The sequence below is a fragment of the Athene noctua genome, chromosome 3, assembly GCF_965140245.1.
Source record: "Athene noctua chromosome 3, bAthNoc1.hap1.1, whole genome shotgun sequence".
Taxonomy (NCBI): Eukaryota; Metazoa; Chordata; class Aves; order Strigiformes; family Strigidae; genus Athene; species Athene noctua.
Window position 1 is genome coordinate 22,787,649 of NC_134039.1, and position 19,800 is coordinate 22,807,448.

Here is a 19,800-nt window from a genome sequence, read left to right on the forward strand (position 1 = left end):
AGGACTGAAAACTGTTTCTGTTTCATAGCCCTTTGCTCAGACAACTCAACCCTGTCATTTCATAAGTTTTCTTATTTCTACTACTTGTTCTTTTGCACCAAATGCATTTTTCCTGTAACTCCTGTTTATGAACTTCTATAATATAATTAGGATACAGCTATGTGTAATTCTATTCGTCTCTGTCCAAGTGTTCACTAGTTAAAGTATTAAATCTTTCACAAGGATATATCCAAAATTTACACTGCAAGGCTTTTTCACAATATGTCCTGCTTTGAAATGCTATTTCAGTGCTTCTTGTTCTTTATCCTGCATTTCTATTGGTGCGTTTAATAAGACTCGTCTTTCAGATTTAGATTTCTTCTTTAAAATAAGGAGAATTATTGCACTTGGGATATAGGACGTTCCACGTAATATTGCTGGCAGGCCAAGATAAACCCACCTGAAATAAAGGATGAGCTTCATTAAATATATGCATTCATTAAAAAATAGCAAAACTATTCATCATACATTGTTTTACAACAACTGCCCTGTCACTCTAAAGCTTCTGCCCTAATCCTTTTGGATCTCACAGAAGAGTCAACATGAGAAGAGAGAATATGTCAGTGTCACTGAAAAGGCTATTTACATCACCCAACTTCAGGCAACAGATCTAGCCACCGTACCCTTATGTCTTTCTCAGCAGGTAAAAGAGAGAGCTCAGAGCACCTGAGTAAAACTTCTGGGTATTCATGAGCTAGCATTCTTTTTCCAAATCAACATTAACATAGTATTTAAAGGAATCAGTCTGAGGCCGTTAGTCAACAAGACTTTTCTTCAAAATTCCCACAGTGCTCCTTGAAGGACTAAAAAAGCATGAAGTGTAGTATCCTGGGCCAATTTCCAACTTGGGTAACTATATCCTCTCTATAAATTTATCCCCTATTTTAATCCAAGTACTGTTTTGACCATTTTCTTTTCAAAGATATTGCATAGTCAGCCATTAAACATTTTTCCCACAAGGGCTTACTGCTTTTAATTTTTTTATCAGAATTCAGTGGTTTAAGGTCTGTTCTCATGAGAGACCATTAGTGAATGTAATTACGGTACCAGAATGTTTCTGTTCAAAGGGTGTTCCAACATCTGTGGCAAAGGTTGCACTTGACAAATAAAGCCAATGCCAAAGAAAATTGTTGTGTCAAATCTCTAACACAGGAGCAGTTTGTCTACTAGGAAAAGGTAAAGAGCGTAAGATTAAATCTTTATGCATGTAATAATACAGTAAGAAGGAGAAATGAAAATAAAATTAATATATACCTGTACGTGACAATGTCGTACATCCTACATGCTCCTTCTCCACCACAAGTCATAGCACCCCACTTCAAGCAAGTGGTATCTATCAAAGCTCCAAAATAAATGGGAGATGGAATTCCAGCTAAAAAGAATATTAGCAACATTTTTTTGTGAATATCATGTTTCTTCTGATTAGCTGATACACTATAGAACCTATGCTGTTTCTCACCTACCCCATCTGTCCTCTCCTCCTGCAGCATGGATCATATTCTCTATATTTATTATGTTCTTTCTTCTTCCTTATCCACCTACCCTCAACCAAAGATTGTCTTGCCTGTTGCCTGTTTAACAATATGTACATGCTACATATAGACTGTGATTCCTATTCAAAACTCAACATTTCCTGTCATCAGTGAGAGTGGGTGTTGTATTTGATACACATATAACAAGAGCAAAGGAACATAAATGGCTTTCAGATGAGCAGCAGATGTAGTCAGCCTGTTGACCCAGTATAAATAAATGCAAACTGAAAGCTGTCCTAATTTGCCATGCTGCCTAGGATCTGTAAAAATCTCCAAATTCTTCCTGATCAGAGACGCTCCATAAAAGTAGACTCCTGTGCCATGCCTGTAGCCCTGATGTGATCCTTATCTAACTCTAGATCAGACCTAACTGTGCTTCTGAAGTGTGTTAGAGCTTTTCTTACCAAATACTCTTGAAGCTAGTCCATGGATACCCACTCCAAATGACTTTTCTTCAGGCTTTAGAGACCTGTATGATAAATACATTGTACACCAAGTAGTAGAGGTGACATTAATAAAAAATGTTTACATCTGTTCCGTTTTTTAAATCAAACTCTTCATCAGATTAGGCCCAAACCATTCTGATTAAAGCATTGGTTGAAAGATTTCATTATCCTCGTTAGGTGATGTTTACTGAAGTTCCTTAGCTAGGACTGCCAAATCACAAAAGGAAAAGCTATTGTCCTGGTATCATCCACTCGAACTGAGGCCAGGACAAAGCACAAAACTGTTGTGCCTTAATCACCATCATGCTGATGTGAACAATAAACACATGGGTATCACACATATCTCACTATCTCAGGGCACTGACTCAGTGGTCCTACATTAATTCAGGATACAGCTGATAGACGAAAGCAACAACAGGTTATAAAGCTGACATGACCTTAAACCTTAACACAGCCCAGAAATGACATAAAATCTTTCTATTCTTTCTCTCCATACACAAACTAACATACTTTTAATTCCTGGGAGTGTTTGACCTCAGAATAAAAAGTACAGTAGGTTTCTTAAGATAAGGACATTTTACCATACCTTATTAAGACCATGTACCCAGGCATGGCTGCTAAAGAAAAAATGAAGCTGCAGACTAATGTCAATATTAAAAAATAATGAAGCATCTTGTCACAGTTTTCTTCTCTGTCACACTGGCCCAAAATTGCAGAGACATTTGGAGATGAAAACTCTGAGGCTGCAACACAGGTGCAGTTTTCAAATACCTGTCAAAAGAGTATTTTAATCACACAGACTTGTCAAACTTCACACACCAAGTGTGAAACCCAGCTGGCACCTAGCTCACTTTCTCCTGCACTTGAGTATCTCACACATGTGCAACACTGCACTGCAGCCTATCCCACTCTGCCAGGCACAGGTCCAGCCATCATCTGTATGTGGCAAGAGAGCAGGAGAGAACTACAGTCCTCTTATGCAGCTGACACTGTGCTTCCTCAGAGAGTCCATGATCAAGAGAGCCCTCATATTTCCCAGCACAGCCTGGTTATGTGGTCCTTATAGTGCCAATAGATCTGACCCCTCTTTTTCATAACCTAGTATGTGGTTGTTCATATACCAGAAGATAAGAAACCAGAGACATGTGAGGCTGGGTTGCAATATTCTTACTCAAACACTTGCTTCTACTGAAATCAGTGAGACTAATGCTAGAATAAGGGCTCTCAAATGTCAGCCAAGGCAAGCAAGGTCTTCAGTGTCTGGTCCTTACTATCATCTAATACTTGTCTAAAATGTTTGTAAAGTACAAAGGCTTTCTAAAATCTGTATGATTAGGGGTTTTATTGAACTAATTATCTTCAATTGTTTTCAATCTAAGTAGAACTTAATTTTTTTTTAATGGAAAATGTATTATTAAGTAAGATAATAACATTTCTGTAATACCTGGTTATTTGTTTAGATCTACAAGACAGAAGAGATTATTAAGTCCATGTTATAGAATTTCATTTTGGCTGAAATTTTCTTGGGTACTCAGATTTCCAACTGTCAATACCTTGAGAATAATTTCTCACTCCATTTTGAGCGTTTAAGATTCCTTCAATTATTAGAAGGAGGTTTCTTCATTATATTCATTAATTTAAACTAATTTTCATATTCAGTTTGGAATTTCTGTTTCACTCAATGAATTTGTCCAGCTCTATTTATCACCTTATATATCCAATTAAATGTACACATATGCATGTTTCCCACCCTATATTGATATGGATATTTCTTACCCACTATATTTCATAGTTACAGCACAATAAAATATATGCTTTACCATACTTTTTCCCATTCCTCTTGAGACTTTACACCCAGCAAGACAAGGTGACACATAAGTGATTCCATTGTTCCCACAAACAGGGTCCCATATTTTAAGTGGGCAATCACAATCCCTGTTGCAGCCAGCAAGTAGAGTATTTTCTGCATATGAAACTTGCTGTATTCTGAAATACATTTAGAAGATGAATAAATATTTTAGTAATGAAATACCTACAGTAACCTTTTGTAATAGTTAAGTTTCTATGTTGATCCAGGACACAATCCTACATGCTGCAATCCTTGAGTCACACTTTTCTCTTTTTCTATAGGATGTTATACTACATTACATTATATTAATATTATCAATTCATAGATAGGTATGCATAGCCTACAACATTTTTCTCATCTGTGGCATGTATGTTCTTGATTGTCTTTAAGCATTACATATATACCTACAAGTGCATTTTACAGACACAACTCTTCCCAATGATTAATGGCAGGCTTCAAATCAAGAAACTGCAGATCAAATATCCTCCGTTAACTCAATTTCAGTAAAGCAGCATAAGATAAAGAAAGGGTTTTATCCCTCTGTAATTGTGAAATTGCACTCTTGTATGCCTAATTTTATCAACAATTTTTTCTTTTTACCTGTAGATACATGACTTGAATGTACAATCAAATTAACAGAAGAATTAATATGGACATGCAATTGCATAAATCAGATATCTTTTTAAATACACTTTATTGTTTAAAACAAGGATAACAGAAGATAGACCTACTGTCTCATGCAAGTAAAAAGCCTTGAGAATTTAGATCATGAAACCAAAATGTTGCAAAGTTATGGAATATCTGGCTGATTTTTGACAAGAAAAATCATTCCAGTGTCTTAAGTCCTCTTGTGTCTTAAAGAACATACCCTTCATAGGAAACTGTTAGGCCAGCAACTTGTGAAGTATCACAGATAGTCCAATAGGCAGCAAAGTAGAGAACGTAGTCCAACAAAGATACCCAAAATGCTATGTTCGCAGCCTGATAGATATTTATCTTGAGTTTCTTCATGAATAAGCCTCCAAAAAAATACCCAACGCATATAACTGGTAAGTTGTAGACACCTGTTTAAACAAGTGAAACTTCCATGTTAAAATAAAGGAGACCAAAGCCACTCATAATGGAAGACTGTGTTTGAAAAAGACTCATATAATGCCTGTGACTGAATAGTTTACCTGCAGTCAGAAATGGGTCTCTACTAGTTCCCTTGCACACTCAAAATGTCTGCAATAGTCAACAGCATTTGGGAACTGCTTGGAGATTGAGCTAGAGGGTAGGACTGAAATGATTCATTGGAAAATTGCAAACTACAGTTGCTATCCAGTTCCAATACAGGCACACACACCCCCCAAAAAAAAAAAAAAAAAAAAAAAAAAAGACAGGGTTTCAATACAGTCTCCCTATCAATACAGCCTCCCTAGCTGAGAGAGAAACTCAACAGGAAGATGAGCTAGTGAAGCACATCTTGGTGTACACTGAGTATCACAGAAAGGAGGAACAGACTTTCATATGGGATTACTGAATGTGCTCTCATGCTTCTTTGCTGTTTGGTATTTTAATTAAGACTGACTGAAAGACATTTAGGAAGTAGTTTTACAAAAGCATCATATGGCTTAGTTGACATTGCTCAAGACAACATGAAGAATGTGAGAATAAGGGAAGACTATTAAACTTGAATTTAGATCCTCTCGACATACCATATATTTCAACACAGAAAAGAGTCTGTCTAAAATACAAACAGCGCAATGTCAATACAACACAGGTAAGATATATGATAGTTACATGCCTTTGGATGCACAGCTTCAAAATTATGGTAACAGGACAATATTAATTCTCACAAGGTCTGGGACATTCTGTGTGGCAGGTTTTAAGGAAAATGGTGCAGCTACTCTGAAAGATGAGCACTGAGTTAGGGAACAGAGGTTTGGCTAGATGTATTTTAAGATGATTATTCTATAATGATTGAATAAATTCTAGCCTAATTAAGTCACTGCACAAGGGAACACTGAGAATTTAAGACATGATAAAGTGGAACCATAGAAAGGCTTCTGCAGATACAGGATGTTTGCTTTGTGCTGCAAGTACTTGCCATTTCCATTTTCCAATGCATGAACACCTTGTCCTCACTTATAAAAAAAGACAAGCTAATAAAGAGACAAGAAAACCCAAGGTAATAAACAGACAAAAAAAGACAGCTATTTGCACAGCACTTTCCATCCATGGAGTTCTGCATATGAAAGAAGATCTGAGGCTTTCAGATGGCCCTAAGGAGCTGAATTGATGGAAAGTATTGAAGATCACTGGCAGTTTTAGCTGTGCATAGGTTCAACACATCTATGTTTTAAGACTGCTAGTGATGTCATTTTCACAAACATTCAATCTACCCTCTATTTTTAACTTTTATCTGCTTTACCTTTAAATCTAACCTCTACTTTTTAATCAAGATAATATAAACATTGGGCCCACACTCTTGATGTAAATTAGCATAACCTCTTTGAGATCAGTGGTGCAAGTTCATATCAGCGGAACTTTCTGGGCCCATTCAAAAAAATGGGAAGAAGATAATAAAATTCTGCACAGAAAAGAGCTGCTTAGCAGAAAATGCATGAATGTTTAGAAATGCTTTGTACCATGGAATCTCTAATTTGTACAAGCATTTGACCTTAGTATACATATGTATACATGTACACATTAAAAAAGTATAAATAAATATAGAGAATTTGCTACTTGGTGGAACATCACTACTTGGTAGAACAGAGCAAAGCAAAATGCAAACGTACCAATTAAAAAGATGGCATCTGATGCAGATTTTCCAAACTGCTGTTCCAAAAATTTGGGCATGAAGGATATCATGCCATTGAAGGCACTGAACTGTAACACAGTTATGCATATAAATAACATATAAACTGGGTTGCGAAACAAAGCCTTGAGGAAGGGGATGAAATCTGGAATGAAATAATGTAATGAGTTAGTGTGATGCTTTATGAAAAGAATCATCCATTGCTCAGTGTGGCTGAGGGGGGAACAAAAATGGTCCTTAGCTGGATCAGGCTAATTCCTGTGCTTTGGCAGACACCAAAGGCCAAAGATTACTTGCTTAGCCTAGGCTACCCCAACATGTTTCTTCTACACAAAGACAACCTAACACACACACATGTACACCAATGCATGCTACTGCTTGTAAAAAAAAATCACAGTAATAACCTTATCATAGAAGATTCCTGAAGCTTTTTATCTCTACAGTAACTAAACTTTGCACCCACAGATTTGCAGCATCAGCTACTCCCCATCTTCCCTACTCCTTTTTCTTTCATCCCATGCCCCCAGAGCATTCACAAAAACCCCTTTCCTGCCCCTGGCATGCAAAGGGAGTACAAGGAGGCAAGAGTGCAAACACAATAGATAGCTGTGACAACCTGCCCCCCAGAGACTTGATCATTGATTTTGGTGATTGCTACTGCCAGTGATGGGGCAGAAGAGGCCTGAAAAGAGACATGACTGTAGTTATTCCCACCATACTCCAAAGTCTGGATCTGTCAGTCTCCAGCCAAGTAAGCATCTGAGAAACTAATTTACACAGGTCTTTTCTCTGCATAATGCCTATTAAGTCAGGATCTGAAGCATAAAAAACCCCACAATTATTCTTTGTCTAATGTTCTCTCTTAATTAATGTGCTGAGCTATTGTCAAGAAACTCTGCAGAAAAACATAAGCATCTGTAAAACAATGACCATGCTTCACTGAAAGTGGGCACTGCTTAGGACAGATAAATATCTTTCAGAGTATCTTACTAGGAGAGGATCTGTATGCAAGCCTTGCAAAAATGAATCAAATACCTGAAACATTTTATAAATAGGCTGTATCATTTATATATGCCATGTAGTTTATAATCAGAGCTTTCTGAGGAGGTGATTCATTTTAACTATATATACTTTAATTTTCAACTTGAAATCCTTGGTGATTAAAAAGCTGTCTGAACACATCCCATCAACTACCTGTAAGTGGCCCTGCTTGAGCAAGGGATTGGACCAGGTGACCTCCAGAGGTCTCTTCCAACCTCAAACATTCCATGAAATTAAATGATTTTTAATTCAGGATATTCAGGGGCAGTGGACATTCACACCACCACAGGGAGGGAATGATGGTGAAAACATAAGGGAAAACATAAGGAACTCTGGAATACTAGGACCCACAGTCTGGGCGAGGAACCTTTCCTCACCAGAGTAGTACTTTATTCATGGATTCATTTAAGGCTATATGACAGCAGAGAAAGCTGCAATATCAGCTAAGAACCGAGTACTCACTTTGAGTATGGTGTATTTGCAGGACTTAGCTTGAAACACCTTGGAGAGGTAGCTGGTTCTTGGTACTTTCTGAAAATGAAGATGCTGTCAAGGGGCCCTAAGCTGGGTATACAGAATCACGAGACGACTCTGAAAATCATAGCCTTTGATATATTTTATTCACTTATGTTTATTCACTTACATGACCATTAAAATGGAAGGAAAAAATAGCAAATATCTTCCTATAGATATATAGATCTGAAAGACCACATATGTGAAAGTTGCCAATAGTAGCATGTAAGTCAAATTGATCCTTGTTCAACAGCTGTTACATGTTTGAGACATGTCAATTCCCTTTTATAGATTTAAATTAGACTCAAGAAATTCACAAGACTTGTGTTGGTTTTCTGATTTCCTGCACAGTGAATGTGGGGTACAAGCACTAATATATGCAACTTGTCCACAGCTTACTGAGTTGCATTATTCTTAACCAGATTCCAATGCTTTACTACCAGGAAGAAAAGATTCACATCTACATCCACTTGAAATGCAAGAGGGGGAAAGGATTCTGATCCTGGATCTATGAAATTAGCTTTCTTCCTCTGTGAGAAGCCATTCTAAATCCCTGCACAAATCCTTTGTCCTACAGAGAGCTGAAAACCAAAATATGCATTTCATACCTTGAACACATCTTTACTTATAAAAATACACAGACATAGTTCACACCTTAAGGACTAAATTAAGAAGGAAATAAAATACAATATAACTTGCCTTTAGCAACTTCATATATGGTCTGTTTGGCTTCATTTTTATAATTTTCTTGCAATGGTAATATACTTGTTTCACTCATCTCCTCAGGTTCATTTTTTTCTCCTTCCTTCACAAGAGACTTTGGCAAAAACCAAAAAGGTATTCCCACGAGAAGATTTAGTAATGCACAAATCAAAATGCCCAGCCACCATGCTCCAACCCAGCGGGCATCTGTAGCTGTTATAGTTATGTCCTCTATTTAAAAAAAAAAAAAAAAAAAAAATTTAAAAAGGCAAAAACAAAACCACACATATTAGTTCAGAAACATTCTTTGCTGTCATTGTGTGTTTTCCTAGTCATCTCTGATGTGTGATATATTAAAAACATTTTAAAGATTCCTAAAATGAGGCTGATGAAAGAGAATAGTCTCCAGTCTTCTAATGTTACTAATTTTCTGGCAAATTTCAGTGTGTTGTATTAAATTAATTCTAGTCCTTTCCTATGTTAAGCCAGATGACACAATTGTTCATCAGATACTTTATATACAGATTCATTTGTGCATGTGTGAATTCAAGCCTTCTATTGAGTTTAATATTATACACAGATTTTCTATTCTAAAAGAAACACCAGCAAAGTCAGATAAAATTAAGACATCTCATATGAGCAAAGAAATATCTTTTAGTTATGATAAATACACCATCACACCTACCAATTTATGTGTAAGATTTTATATATTCATCTATTACCTGCATCTACTGATCCCAGATCAACAAACAGTTCTGCACAGAATGATGCCAACAACGAACCAAGGAAGGGGCCTATTACAGTTGCTGTATGTAGACATCCTAAAGTGTGAAAAGGAGAAAACATACTAAATTAGAACCCAGACATTATACATGATTGGAATAATTATATATGTTTAGGACAGCGCTACTGAATAGACTTTTGGGCCTAAAAATGGCCTCATTTCAACGAGTTCACCCCTAGCTAAATTGCAATTTCTACACCACAATTATTTTGATAAGGCAATAATGTCTGTCTTCTCTTTTTCTTTATTTTACTGGAGGGAGTCATAATAATCCTCTCATTTGCTTTTGCTTATGTGTGTATTTGTTTGGGAGAGAGCAGTTATCACAATGGGGTAGATTTACCCATGTAGAAAGGTGAATTCTCTGCTTTGGCAAAATCCTCCAAATATGAAATGCCTAAGGGCATGATGGGAGTTTCACCCATTCCTCGTACTATGTTTCCAACCATCACAAATATCCACAGCAAGGACCTAGGCTCTTTTTCACAGTCTGCAAATAAAATCAAAAAGCCAGAATTAATGTTTTAATTCCAAATATTAATTGAATTATAGAGACAAAGAATTGACTAACAGTTAAACTTTGGTTTATAGATCTGTCCTGTAAAACAGGGGAATAAGTAGTCACAATACCTAAAAGGCTCCAGAACTGGAAGCTACTGCACTTGCTGGAGTAAAGTTTAAGTCCCTTCCCTCTCCAGGCCATACCTTGTCCAACCACCTGGCAGTCCAAACCCTGCATAACCTAGGCCCTTTCCTTTACTCATTTCCCTCACCAAAAATGCCATTTTCACATCAGTGAAGACAGTGCCTGAACATCAGTGACGAAAGGATGAAAAATCATGCCTGACTAACCTGATCACCTTCTACAACACAGTAATACTTTCTGTCAACATGGGGAGGGCAGTGGGTGTTTTTTACCTGCATTTTAGCAAAGCATTTGCCACCGTTTCACATAGCCTCCTCCTAGACAAACTGGCAAGATACAGACTGGATGGGCAGTCTGTGAGATGGGTGGGAATTTAGCTCACAGGCCACACTCAGAGGGTGATGATCAATGGCTTTTACTCAGGCTGGCAGCCTGTCACAACTGGGGTCCCCCAGGGACCAGCAATGGCCCCCACACTATTCAACATCTTCATAAATGATCTGGATGATGGGACTGAAAGCCCTCTCACCAAATCTGGTGATGCCAAACTGGGTGGTGAGGCAGACACATGAGGAGGGAGAGCCATCTTACAGGGAGACCTGGACAGGCTGGAAGAGTGGGCTAGCAAGAACAGTACGACCACCTTCCTGAAATTCAGGAGTCTGTTGCAATGATTCAGGTAATTGTTGCATAAAGCCCATACATTGTCACTTGATTATAAGAACATTGTCTGAAATAAACCAGAAGACTTCCAGATTTCACAGTGAGATGCCACCATTTGCTTACAAGAAAGCTGTGCCAGTGCAGAAGCTGTGGTGTTGTTCTACCCTTGCATGGAATGAGATTCCTGAGCTTTTCAGCTTCTTTGCTTTGATTCAGAATGCTAGCTTCTGGTTCTAATGTTCATAAACCCCCAGAAAAGCACATAGAAAGTAGACCTGTCTGTGTTTTTTGTTATATGTTATTATTTAATCAGCTGTTTGCTGGTAATGTCAACAAGTACTCTGTACAACAGTCCTTACCGCCTAGAAACCCCAGCTTAGACCCTTGCCTCAAAGCTCTATTCTAGCACTACAGATTTTTGCCTTGCATACCAATGACCTCCCTAACCAGAAATTTCATCTGTCCTGATGCTATCTGTTTGGGTATTCAATTTCAGATTTGGGATATCTTGAGAACAACTCAAATTCTGATTTGGAAAATAATATACAAATTCTACTGTAATTGGTGCATGTCATCAAATGTCACAGAAAGATTTTTCCAGCTCCATCATATCTCTGCAACTCAAGTCAGCATTTCCCTGAGCAGGCCCACAATCTGCTTGTCTGGGCACTGCTCTGAGAAAGTCTCTGACTCACTGTGACCTTTATACAACTCTCAATCAAAATCAAGATCCATAACAATATATCTGGCCCGTCTAGTGAATATATCTGGGGATCTAGCTCTCATTTATTTAAATCTGTCCTCCTAGATAGCTCAGCAGAAGAATACCATGCTACAGCACAGTCATGTTTGCCCCACATCAGGACAGTTATATCAGAAACCACATGACCTTTAGCACTTTCTTTCTCTCCCTGAATTTGGATTTCTTCATCCCATACAGTCTGCTTCAGATTCCACTGTTCTCTATGGTCCACTTTGTCATGCTGAGACTTCTCAATACCCATTTGTTAGCAAATAAAACCCAGCTTTGTTAGCAGCAATTGATGAGTTTCTAAATAAAAGCATTACTGTTCAGAGATCAAGCCTGGATCTCCTGTATCAATGTCAGATTGCTGCCAGCAAACATGGGTGAAGCAATCCACATGCAGATGTCAAATTCAAACCAGTTTTGCATCACACAGGAGTTGAACTCGTATGTATGAACATCACAGTTTTGCTTGTCCACAAACTAACAGGGAAACAATCACCTTACCCAAGTATAGTCATAGGCTTGAGGACCTATAGGTTCTAATGTGTGTAGAATGGCTATATAACTTAGAAGAAAATGCTTTACCCTAATTTGTGCATTTATAAAATGAAGAAAAAGAATATCTGAAATCTTCAAATGAAAGATTAATATCAAGTGTTATTAAGTGCACCTTTCTCAACTTTTCCTTGTGAAGATGGAAAAATTAATACCTTAAGTGACATGCAGTCTTGGAAAATTGGGAAGCCACATCTGTTACTAAATGGAGACACGGTAAACTACACCACAATACCACCATAGTTTGATGTCACTGTATGCATACAATGTTATAGCAGTGTGATTCAACTTTAGCACACATTGATGGAACACCATCACAAAATATAACAATTAACTGTGGGTACCATCTCACCTAACTTTTGCCATCCACCAATCATCTAAGTTTCCAACAGTCTATAGGTGCATCCAGGAGGTAATCTGACCCACCCTAAAATAAAGAGCATGAATGTCCTTACAGCAAGGGACACACTCTGCAAGAGCTCTGCATTCTCCTTTGACCAACTATCAAAGGAGCCTAAAGAGATGGTTCAGACTAAATGTTTCTCTTTGAGGTAACCAGAGACTCAGGAGACTAATACCATCCTCAGTGTGAGGACTTCATGTATGATCATTTAACAGTTTCCACCAAGCCTTTTGTCTTGATAGTAGTTACTTTATATGCATATTGCTAGTTTCAGTCTCCCAGAGAAGCTTAGCCTAGTTTAAGCTATTTTCTCAAACAGGAAGTGGGATCTAGTTTTTTGATGTAGCTCTATTTCTCATTCTTTTATTTCTTGTGTGGTACAATGAAAAAGCATCCTGACTCTTTTTACCCATTGTCCAAATACATTTCCCACCTCCTCACAGTATCATAGTATTTCAGGTCAAAAAGAGGAACGTTTGTGAGAACAACCTGGTATTGTATTCCCCCAAAATGGATTGACAGGGATGTTAACTGAGCTGTTCGGATGCTGTGAAAACTGCATGAAAAAAAAGCTACAGCTCTGGAGTCACAGATTAAAGAAACCAGAAGGCTAGGAATTTTCCTGACCTGTAGTTTTTATGCCTGCTAAAAGTACTGCTCAAAATCAGGACCCTGAAATAATTGCTAATAAAAACCAAATGTTATTTCTTAAACACTATAAAAACTGAGGAAAAAGTATTAGCAGACATAGGAAGAGTCATACCTGTTGATGGTTCCTCTGTAGGTAAAGAGAACAAGCTTTGATTAGCAAGGCACAGAGGCATGACTGAAAAATTCTCCCATTGTGAAATACTGCTTTCAATATGATACCTGTTTGAATCAAAGCAAAGCATATATAGATTAAGAAGAAATACATCAGAAGCACCTCATAAATCTGTATTTCAGTAATGAAGCTACCTATAAGAAGAGTGTGTAGCTGTAGGGAGAAGGAAACCCATGTCAAAAGTTAACTGAGCCTTAGTAACAAATCAGGCTAGGAACAAAGGAACAGTAGCAGGGAATCAACCCAGTGTTTTATCCAGACTGTTACCTAGTCTCTAATATAATATTATAACAGATGCTTTAGGAGGGAAGGAGTTGATGAAATACCTAATGAAATCCCTTGTATCACCTTCTTTCCTATTCTTTTTAGATTCTACTCCAATTTACACCCTAAGCAGTGTGCACCACCAAGAATGTCAGAGCTGTACCACATCTAACATAAAAAGATTAGAGGATCTTCTTTTCTCAAAAGACATCTCACTGATTAAAATATGGACAAGCCTAAATTATTATTTTCTTAAGCCAAGAAAAAATAGTGAAAAGGTGGTTAAAGAATCGTTATGGTCTGTAAAGGCCTTGCCAACACAGCAATCAGGTATGACCTGTTATCCAGGCTCCAGATCAAAGAGATCTTTAAAAATCATTTTGTATTGCCCATCCAAGCAGATAAGAGCTAGTAGTGTAATGTGACAGTATCACAGGCGACTCTTTCTTCAGAGAGTCCACACAAGAGGTAGCACAAGGAAAAAGGCAAGGGCAAGGGAAGGTGCCTGGCAGAGGGGTAACTCTCTTCAGGAAATGATGGATGACTGACTTATGAAGCCATCTCAGAAGCAAAACAAAACAAGCTGCTCTACAGTTATCATATTGTACCCATGTTCTGCAATGTCTGTCTCAATAAGCAATACTATTTATTGGGAGAAGTAATAGATTAAAGCAAGTAAGCATTACAGAAGCTGCTGTGAGCTGAGCAAAATACTCACCTTCCAAACAGGAAATGAGGAAGTGATATCAAAAGACATCCAAATGACAGGATTGTGCAGCCCAAAGCAATTATTCTGGGTCTGTGAAGCTTTGCTCCAAAGTAACTCACAAATGCTATCAGCAGCAAGTTGCCTGCAAAAAGAACCTGGTTCATATCTACAAACCAAGACATCCTTATGTCTTTTAAAGTGCAACACAAATTTGAATATATCTTGTTAGCTCAACATCTATTACTTGTCTTGTAAAAACTGTAACTAGACAGGGAACTGTGTAAATGATGCAGAAATTCCCTGCTATCTGTGATCCTTTTCCGGAAGAGTTACACCATGTGGAAAGAACATGAGAATAAAAGGCAGAATGGAAAAGAGGTCATGGTGAGAGAGATTTTTGACTGCACCTATGTAGAGAAGAATTTTCTTACTACTTTGCATAGGGACCAGTCCCAGGGGCTGCAGAGTAACAGCTGTTTTATGAAGTTATTCTAGGATATTTTGCAATGTGTGGGAAAATACAGAAGTATATATCCAAGTGTTTTTGTACTGAAAACAATAAACAAAAAATGACATACAGAGAAAAAAAGAATAATAAATTAATATTCATTACAGTAATAGTTCAAGAGGAATAATACAGATTTTTGTATCTAGTACCATTTAAAATTCAAATGTGCTAAAAATCTTCAACAACTTCTCCTCCACTTTCACTTCAAAATCAGTTGATATTCTCTACTCTTCATTTATTGCTATGCAACTAAGGAATCAAACTTCCTGTTATGAATCAGGCCCCACAAAAATAGCAGTTTAGTAATCATACACCTACTAATTTTGTGATCTTTTTGTCAAAAGAACAAATCCATGTCTCTGAGTGATGAGCATCATGCTCTGAAAGGAGATAACATCTTTTTTTATGTATGATTGAACCAGACTATTGAACCAGTGGCTTCAATGACACTTGAAGATGTACACTTACACGGTCCTAATACATTACGTGTGTCTACCACATACACTGACTTTTAATCATTTCAAATATTACTATGATTATTTACAGTTATTTTACATCTTTGGAGATAAGAATGACACAACTTGTTATAGAAAAGTGCATATGGGAGAATAATTTATTTAAAATAAGAAGCCTTTTACATACCACTTCATTAATCTTGGCTATTTTATATTTCTTATAGTCTCCTCCTTACCAAAAGCAAGAATATATTCTGGATATTCCTTCTCTATCATAACTTTGAGCTGCCCCATCAGACTGCTTTGCATGCAGCAACATGGTGTTCCAGCAGTTTCTTCCCCTTGCACAAGCAGATATAGGAGACAAGAAAAAGGGGAGAAGAAGCCTTGTCTCCTCTCTCAGTCAGTCTTTATCAGCCTGTGCAGACCTTTTCCTCAGTTGAGCCAGGGATAAAAGGATCCATGTTGTGACTTTAAGGGTATAAAACATATCCTCTGAGGAACCTTATTTAGATGGTTTTGAAGATACCAAGTCTTTTTTTTGGCTTTTGTGGCAATAACAAGACATAAACTTGTAACTGGGCAATGAAACTCATTGATAGACAAAGTAAGTATCACTAAAAGCAGAACTGGAAACTTTCTTTACAATTGTACAGGTACAACATCCTGAAATGTTATTGAGTTGAATAAAGAGACAATCCAACCAACTTTGAGGTCACTAATTAAAAGAACTGTAAAATGGTAAATATGACCCTAAATTCAAACAAGGTTAATAAAATCTTTCTGTTTTGTTCAGAAAGATTCAATAGAAAGCTCATAAACTAGCTCTATCTTGTTAGTTGTTCTGTCATATGATATAGCAGAAATTAGCTGAACCTCCTTTTAATCCTAGCCTTCATCACTGAAGTTGTTCTGTTAGTTTCCCAGACACTAAATGTTTAAGTACTGGCTGAAATGCTAGGATAGTTGGTCACCATTGTCACAAACAGTAATCAACAGATTGCTATGTACATACGAGTCACTAATACATGCTCAGACAACATATATTTTCAAATAATAGGAAATATTAAAACTGGTGATTACCAATTTCAAAGCTTCCATTGATGATCCCAACTAAAGAAGCTGGAATATTAAATTGTTTCTCTATCTGTGTGTACATGCTGTTCATGTAAGCACCAGACATCGTTTTACCGACAAAGGCAAGTGATAGTGCCAGCAGAAATACCTAGGAAGGAAAAAGGAGAATGCATAAAGAATTCAAGATTATATATTTAGGAATATTCCATGATTATTTTCCCCAAAGATGTTTCTTCAGGTAAAACAAGTGAACAGTTCTGTTCCACAGATATGAGTGTAAATCCCATCATCTATCCTTGTCCCGAGAGTTAAGGCTTCACTAAACCAAAGGGGAAAAAAAAATAGTTTTGGATTTTGTTCTTCACCTGCTCCCATTGACCAAGACTGTCCTCAGAAACCTTAAGCCCCATTTCCCCAGCCAAGACAGGTGCAGCCTCTCTCCCATGTGTGCCTGCGGCAAGATTGCCATCTGCAGGACTGAATAACTTCTGCAGCCAGACCAGGATGCTAAGACCTTCGCACCCTTTGCTCAGCTGAATGACAAATTACTTGCAGAACTAAGATCGTTCCCTTTGTTCGAGTTACTTGACCGAGTGTCTGCTCTCCTGTCTCAGTAGATGTCATGAGCTCACAACAAATCAAATCAAAAAGGAGTAAATAGCGTGTCCTTTCTACAAGAATCTAGTAGCAATTGACAGTAAAAAGTAAGTATGAATATATGCAGTAATATTCAAATCCTTTCAGCTACAGGGTTCTTTAATAAACAGTATTTATAAAATGAAATCAATAGTATTTTTAAATATATCTGCTGCAAATGCTAAATAGTATAAGTAATGTATTTGGGCTCTGAATTACTATTAAAACCAAGCTATTTTACAACCTTTTATAGCACTTCTTGACAACTTGAATAGTCTAGGGCAGGGTTTCTCCACCTTTCCTTCACCACGGACCCCCTTTAAATAACTTTTGTGGCCACGGACCACCAAGACTTAATTCAAAACTTGAAGCACTAAAATGCCTTGAGGTGCGGCACTGGGACTGGGAGAAAACCTTCACACTTGTTACCAGAGGCCAGCCCTGAAGAACCCAGAGACAGAGGGACTTGCTGGTGAATCTGAGGGCAGAGGGGAGAGTCACCCGGCAAAGGTGAGGGTGCTGCTACCTCTTCACGCACTTCAGGGCGGGGGGGGGGGAGCTTGAGTATGAGAGGAGCATTGAGGAGAGGGGGCTGTGGGAAAAGGAGGTGCAGTGCTTGGCATAGGGCAGACAAAAGTTTCCAGGCTGGGTGTTCCTGACCCCTGCTTTAAGCTTTTGGCATACCCCCTGTGATGACATCACAGCCCCCCAGGGGTTTGCTAACCACAGGTTGAGAACTAAACAGCCAATTTTTACTGCCATTTTGCAATCAGTAGGGCTTATTTCACGGGTTTAAGGAGGAAAGGTAAACATGTCAGACCAGGGGGATTACACAAATTCAAAGGTGGAGCTTCAAAGGAGCAATCACCGATACCTCCAACACATCACAGAGTGTAAAGTTCAGGGATATAAAAAGCAACACATGCTTGCTTACAAACTTGTTTAACCTTCATTAAGGCATTAAGGATAAGGAAAGAAATGAAGTTTATTCATTCATTTAGTCTAGACTGTAACTTCTAGCAAACCACTATAAGTGCAAACAATTACAGTTGTGTGTTCATACAAAATTGTTAAAATATTTCTCTACCTTCAGCTTGGAAATGCAGCAGAATTTGTCCCCTGCACATGGCTTCTTAGCTTCTTTCATGTTGCTTTTTTTAATTGATCCTGACATCTGAGTCTGTCCAATGATCGCATTATAGTGTCAAAAAAGATGAAAGAAAAGAAGAAACATTTTTATCCCATGTTTGCAAAGTCAGATTCCTTCTAAAATACTTGATATTTGAGTGTCTTCCTTAAATAATTGCAAACTGGATTATAACAAAAGCTACAAGCCTATACACTTCATTCTAATAAAGAAAATTTGACATGGGAATATCAACAATGTAACAGCTAGCTATTTCTCTTCAGATACTGGATACTGCCAGCAGCATACAACCAGTAAGCAAAGAAACAGAGAAAAGACACATCCTGAGGGCAAGCTAGTGTCTGTAATACAGCTCTTCAGTCCTCTTCACAAGTATTTGGTACTGAACACTGTGGGAGACAGGAGAATGAAGACCTATATGTTTGACTGATGTATACCTGTCTCCATGGTTTTTATTTGCTATGCCTGTCCTTGCTAGCCTTTAAAAGGACATTTAGTTCTGCTCTTCATGTTCTGTTAAGCTCTCCCCTCTTCCACTGCCACCAATGTAAATTTGTTAATTTTAATAGAAACTGTATTGAAGACTAATCTCTTGGCATTAAAGTTAGAAGGAGAAAAAATAAAACCAAAACCACCAGACCAACTTAAGTTCTAAAAGGAAGCAAACCAAACTCCATTCTACTTCCCCTCTCAAGATTTGCAAAAACATCCCTCTTTATTTGTCTGCCTACTTTTAGTCATCTCCATCTCAACCTAATGGTTAGAACTTCTAGTAGTGTTAAGCCACCTGCTTTCTTATACATCTTACATATTTCCCAAATATGTGTTCAAAGAAGGACATGGAATATACTTACTTGTAAAAGCCCCTACACATCTGAGGGTTAGCAAAATGAGTTAAACAGGGAGAACACCAGTTTAAAGAAGATTTATTACTAAGGACTGCCACATAGGCTTCATTAAATGAAGTTATTCCCTCTGCCTAATGGGGTAAAATGAAGTTAGAGCCCTACATTATAGTCAGGAGGGATATAGGTTAATTTCCTCTTTTTCGTCTTGGATACGTTTTCCAAGTGCAATCTTGCAGCACCTGCTCTTCTCTATCTTTTCCACTCCATGGAGCCACAGCTGGAAAGCAAGCTGTCCTTGACAAGCCCACCAATAGCACTGAATTGCCTTTCATATTCAGCCCAGCACCCTCTCAGTCAATGTCTTCCCATGCTAATATCTACAACGTTAATCCTCTCAAATGTGTTTCTTAACTAACTTGATACCTAGCGAATTCATGGGCATTAATTCCATCTACAGCTACCTTCTCATTTCAGGTCTCTAAAATTGTAGTGCATTAGTATAGCATTCCTGGGAATACTTACTTTACAATTAAGTGTAAGTGGTCAGTGACTCAGACAATTAACTATGATATATAAATAGTTTGTGCTTTTGCTTTACTTACAGATGCTTAC

The 19,800-nt window shown here is 37.7% G+C and overlaps 1 protein-coding gene across 1 annotated transcript; it reads right to left on the reverse strand.

Moving 5' to 3' along the window:
• Positions 1-279: 279 nt before the first annotated feature.
• SLCO1A2 (solute carrier organic anion transporter family member 1A2) lies at positions 280-18,352 on the reverse strand. The gene is made up of 14 exons (XM_074901321.1): positions 18,281-18,352; positions 16,564-16,705; positions 14,527-14,659; positions 13,485-13,591; positions 10,050-10,196; positions 9,645-9,743; positions 8,920-9,153; positions 6,647-6,811; positions 4,735-4,930; positions 3,838-4,003; positions 2,604-2,788; positions 1,976-2,040; positions 1,294-1,411; positions 280-439 (listed from the first exon to the last, which is right to left on the reverse strand). Exons 1-14 carry the CDS (start codon positions 18,338-18,340, stop codon positions 280-282), a joined length of 1,977 nt encoding a protein of 658 aa, XP_074757422.1. The 5' UTR covers positions 18,341-18,352.
• Positions 18,353-19,800: the final 1,448 nt, after the last annotated feature.

Excerpts from the sequence above, each read along its gene's own strand:
- SLCO1A2 (XM_074901321.1), bottom strand. The coding sequence starts at position 18,340 with ATGAAAGAAGCTAAGAAGCCATGTGCAGGGGACAAATTCTGCTGCATT. Across the intron at positions 14,660-16,563 it reads CAATGGAAGCTTTGAAATTG|GCAACTTGCTGCTGATAGCA; the intron begins GTAATCACCAGT and ends TTCTTTTTGCAG. Across the intron at positions 9,744-10,049 it reads GAATTCACCTTTCTACATGG|GATGTCTACATACAGCAACT; the intron begins GTAAATCTACCC and ends TTCACACTTTAG.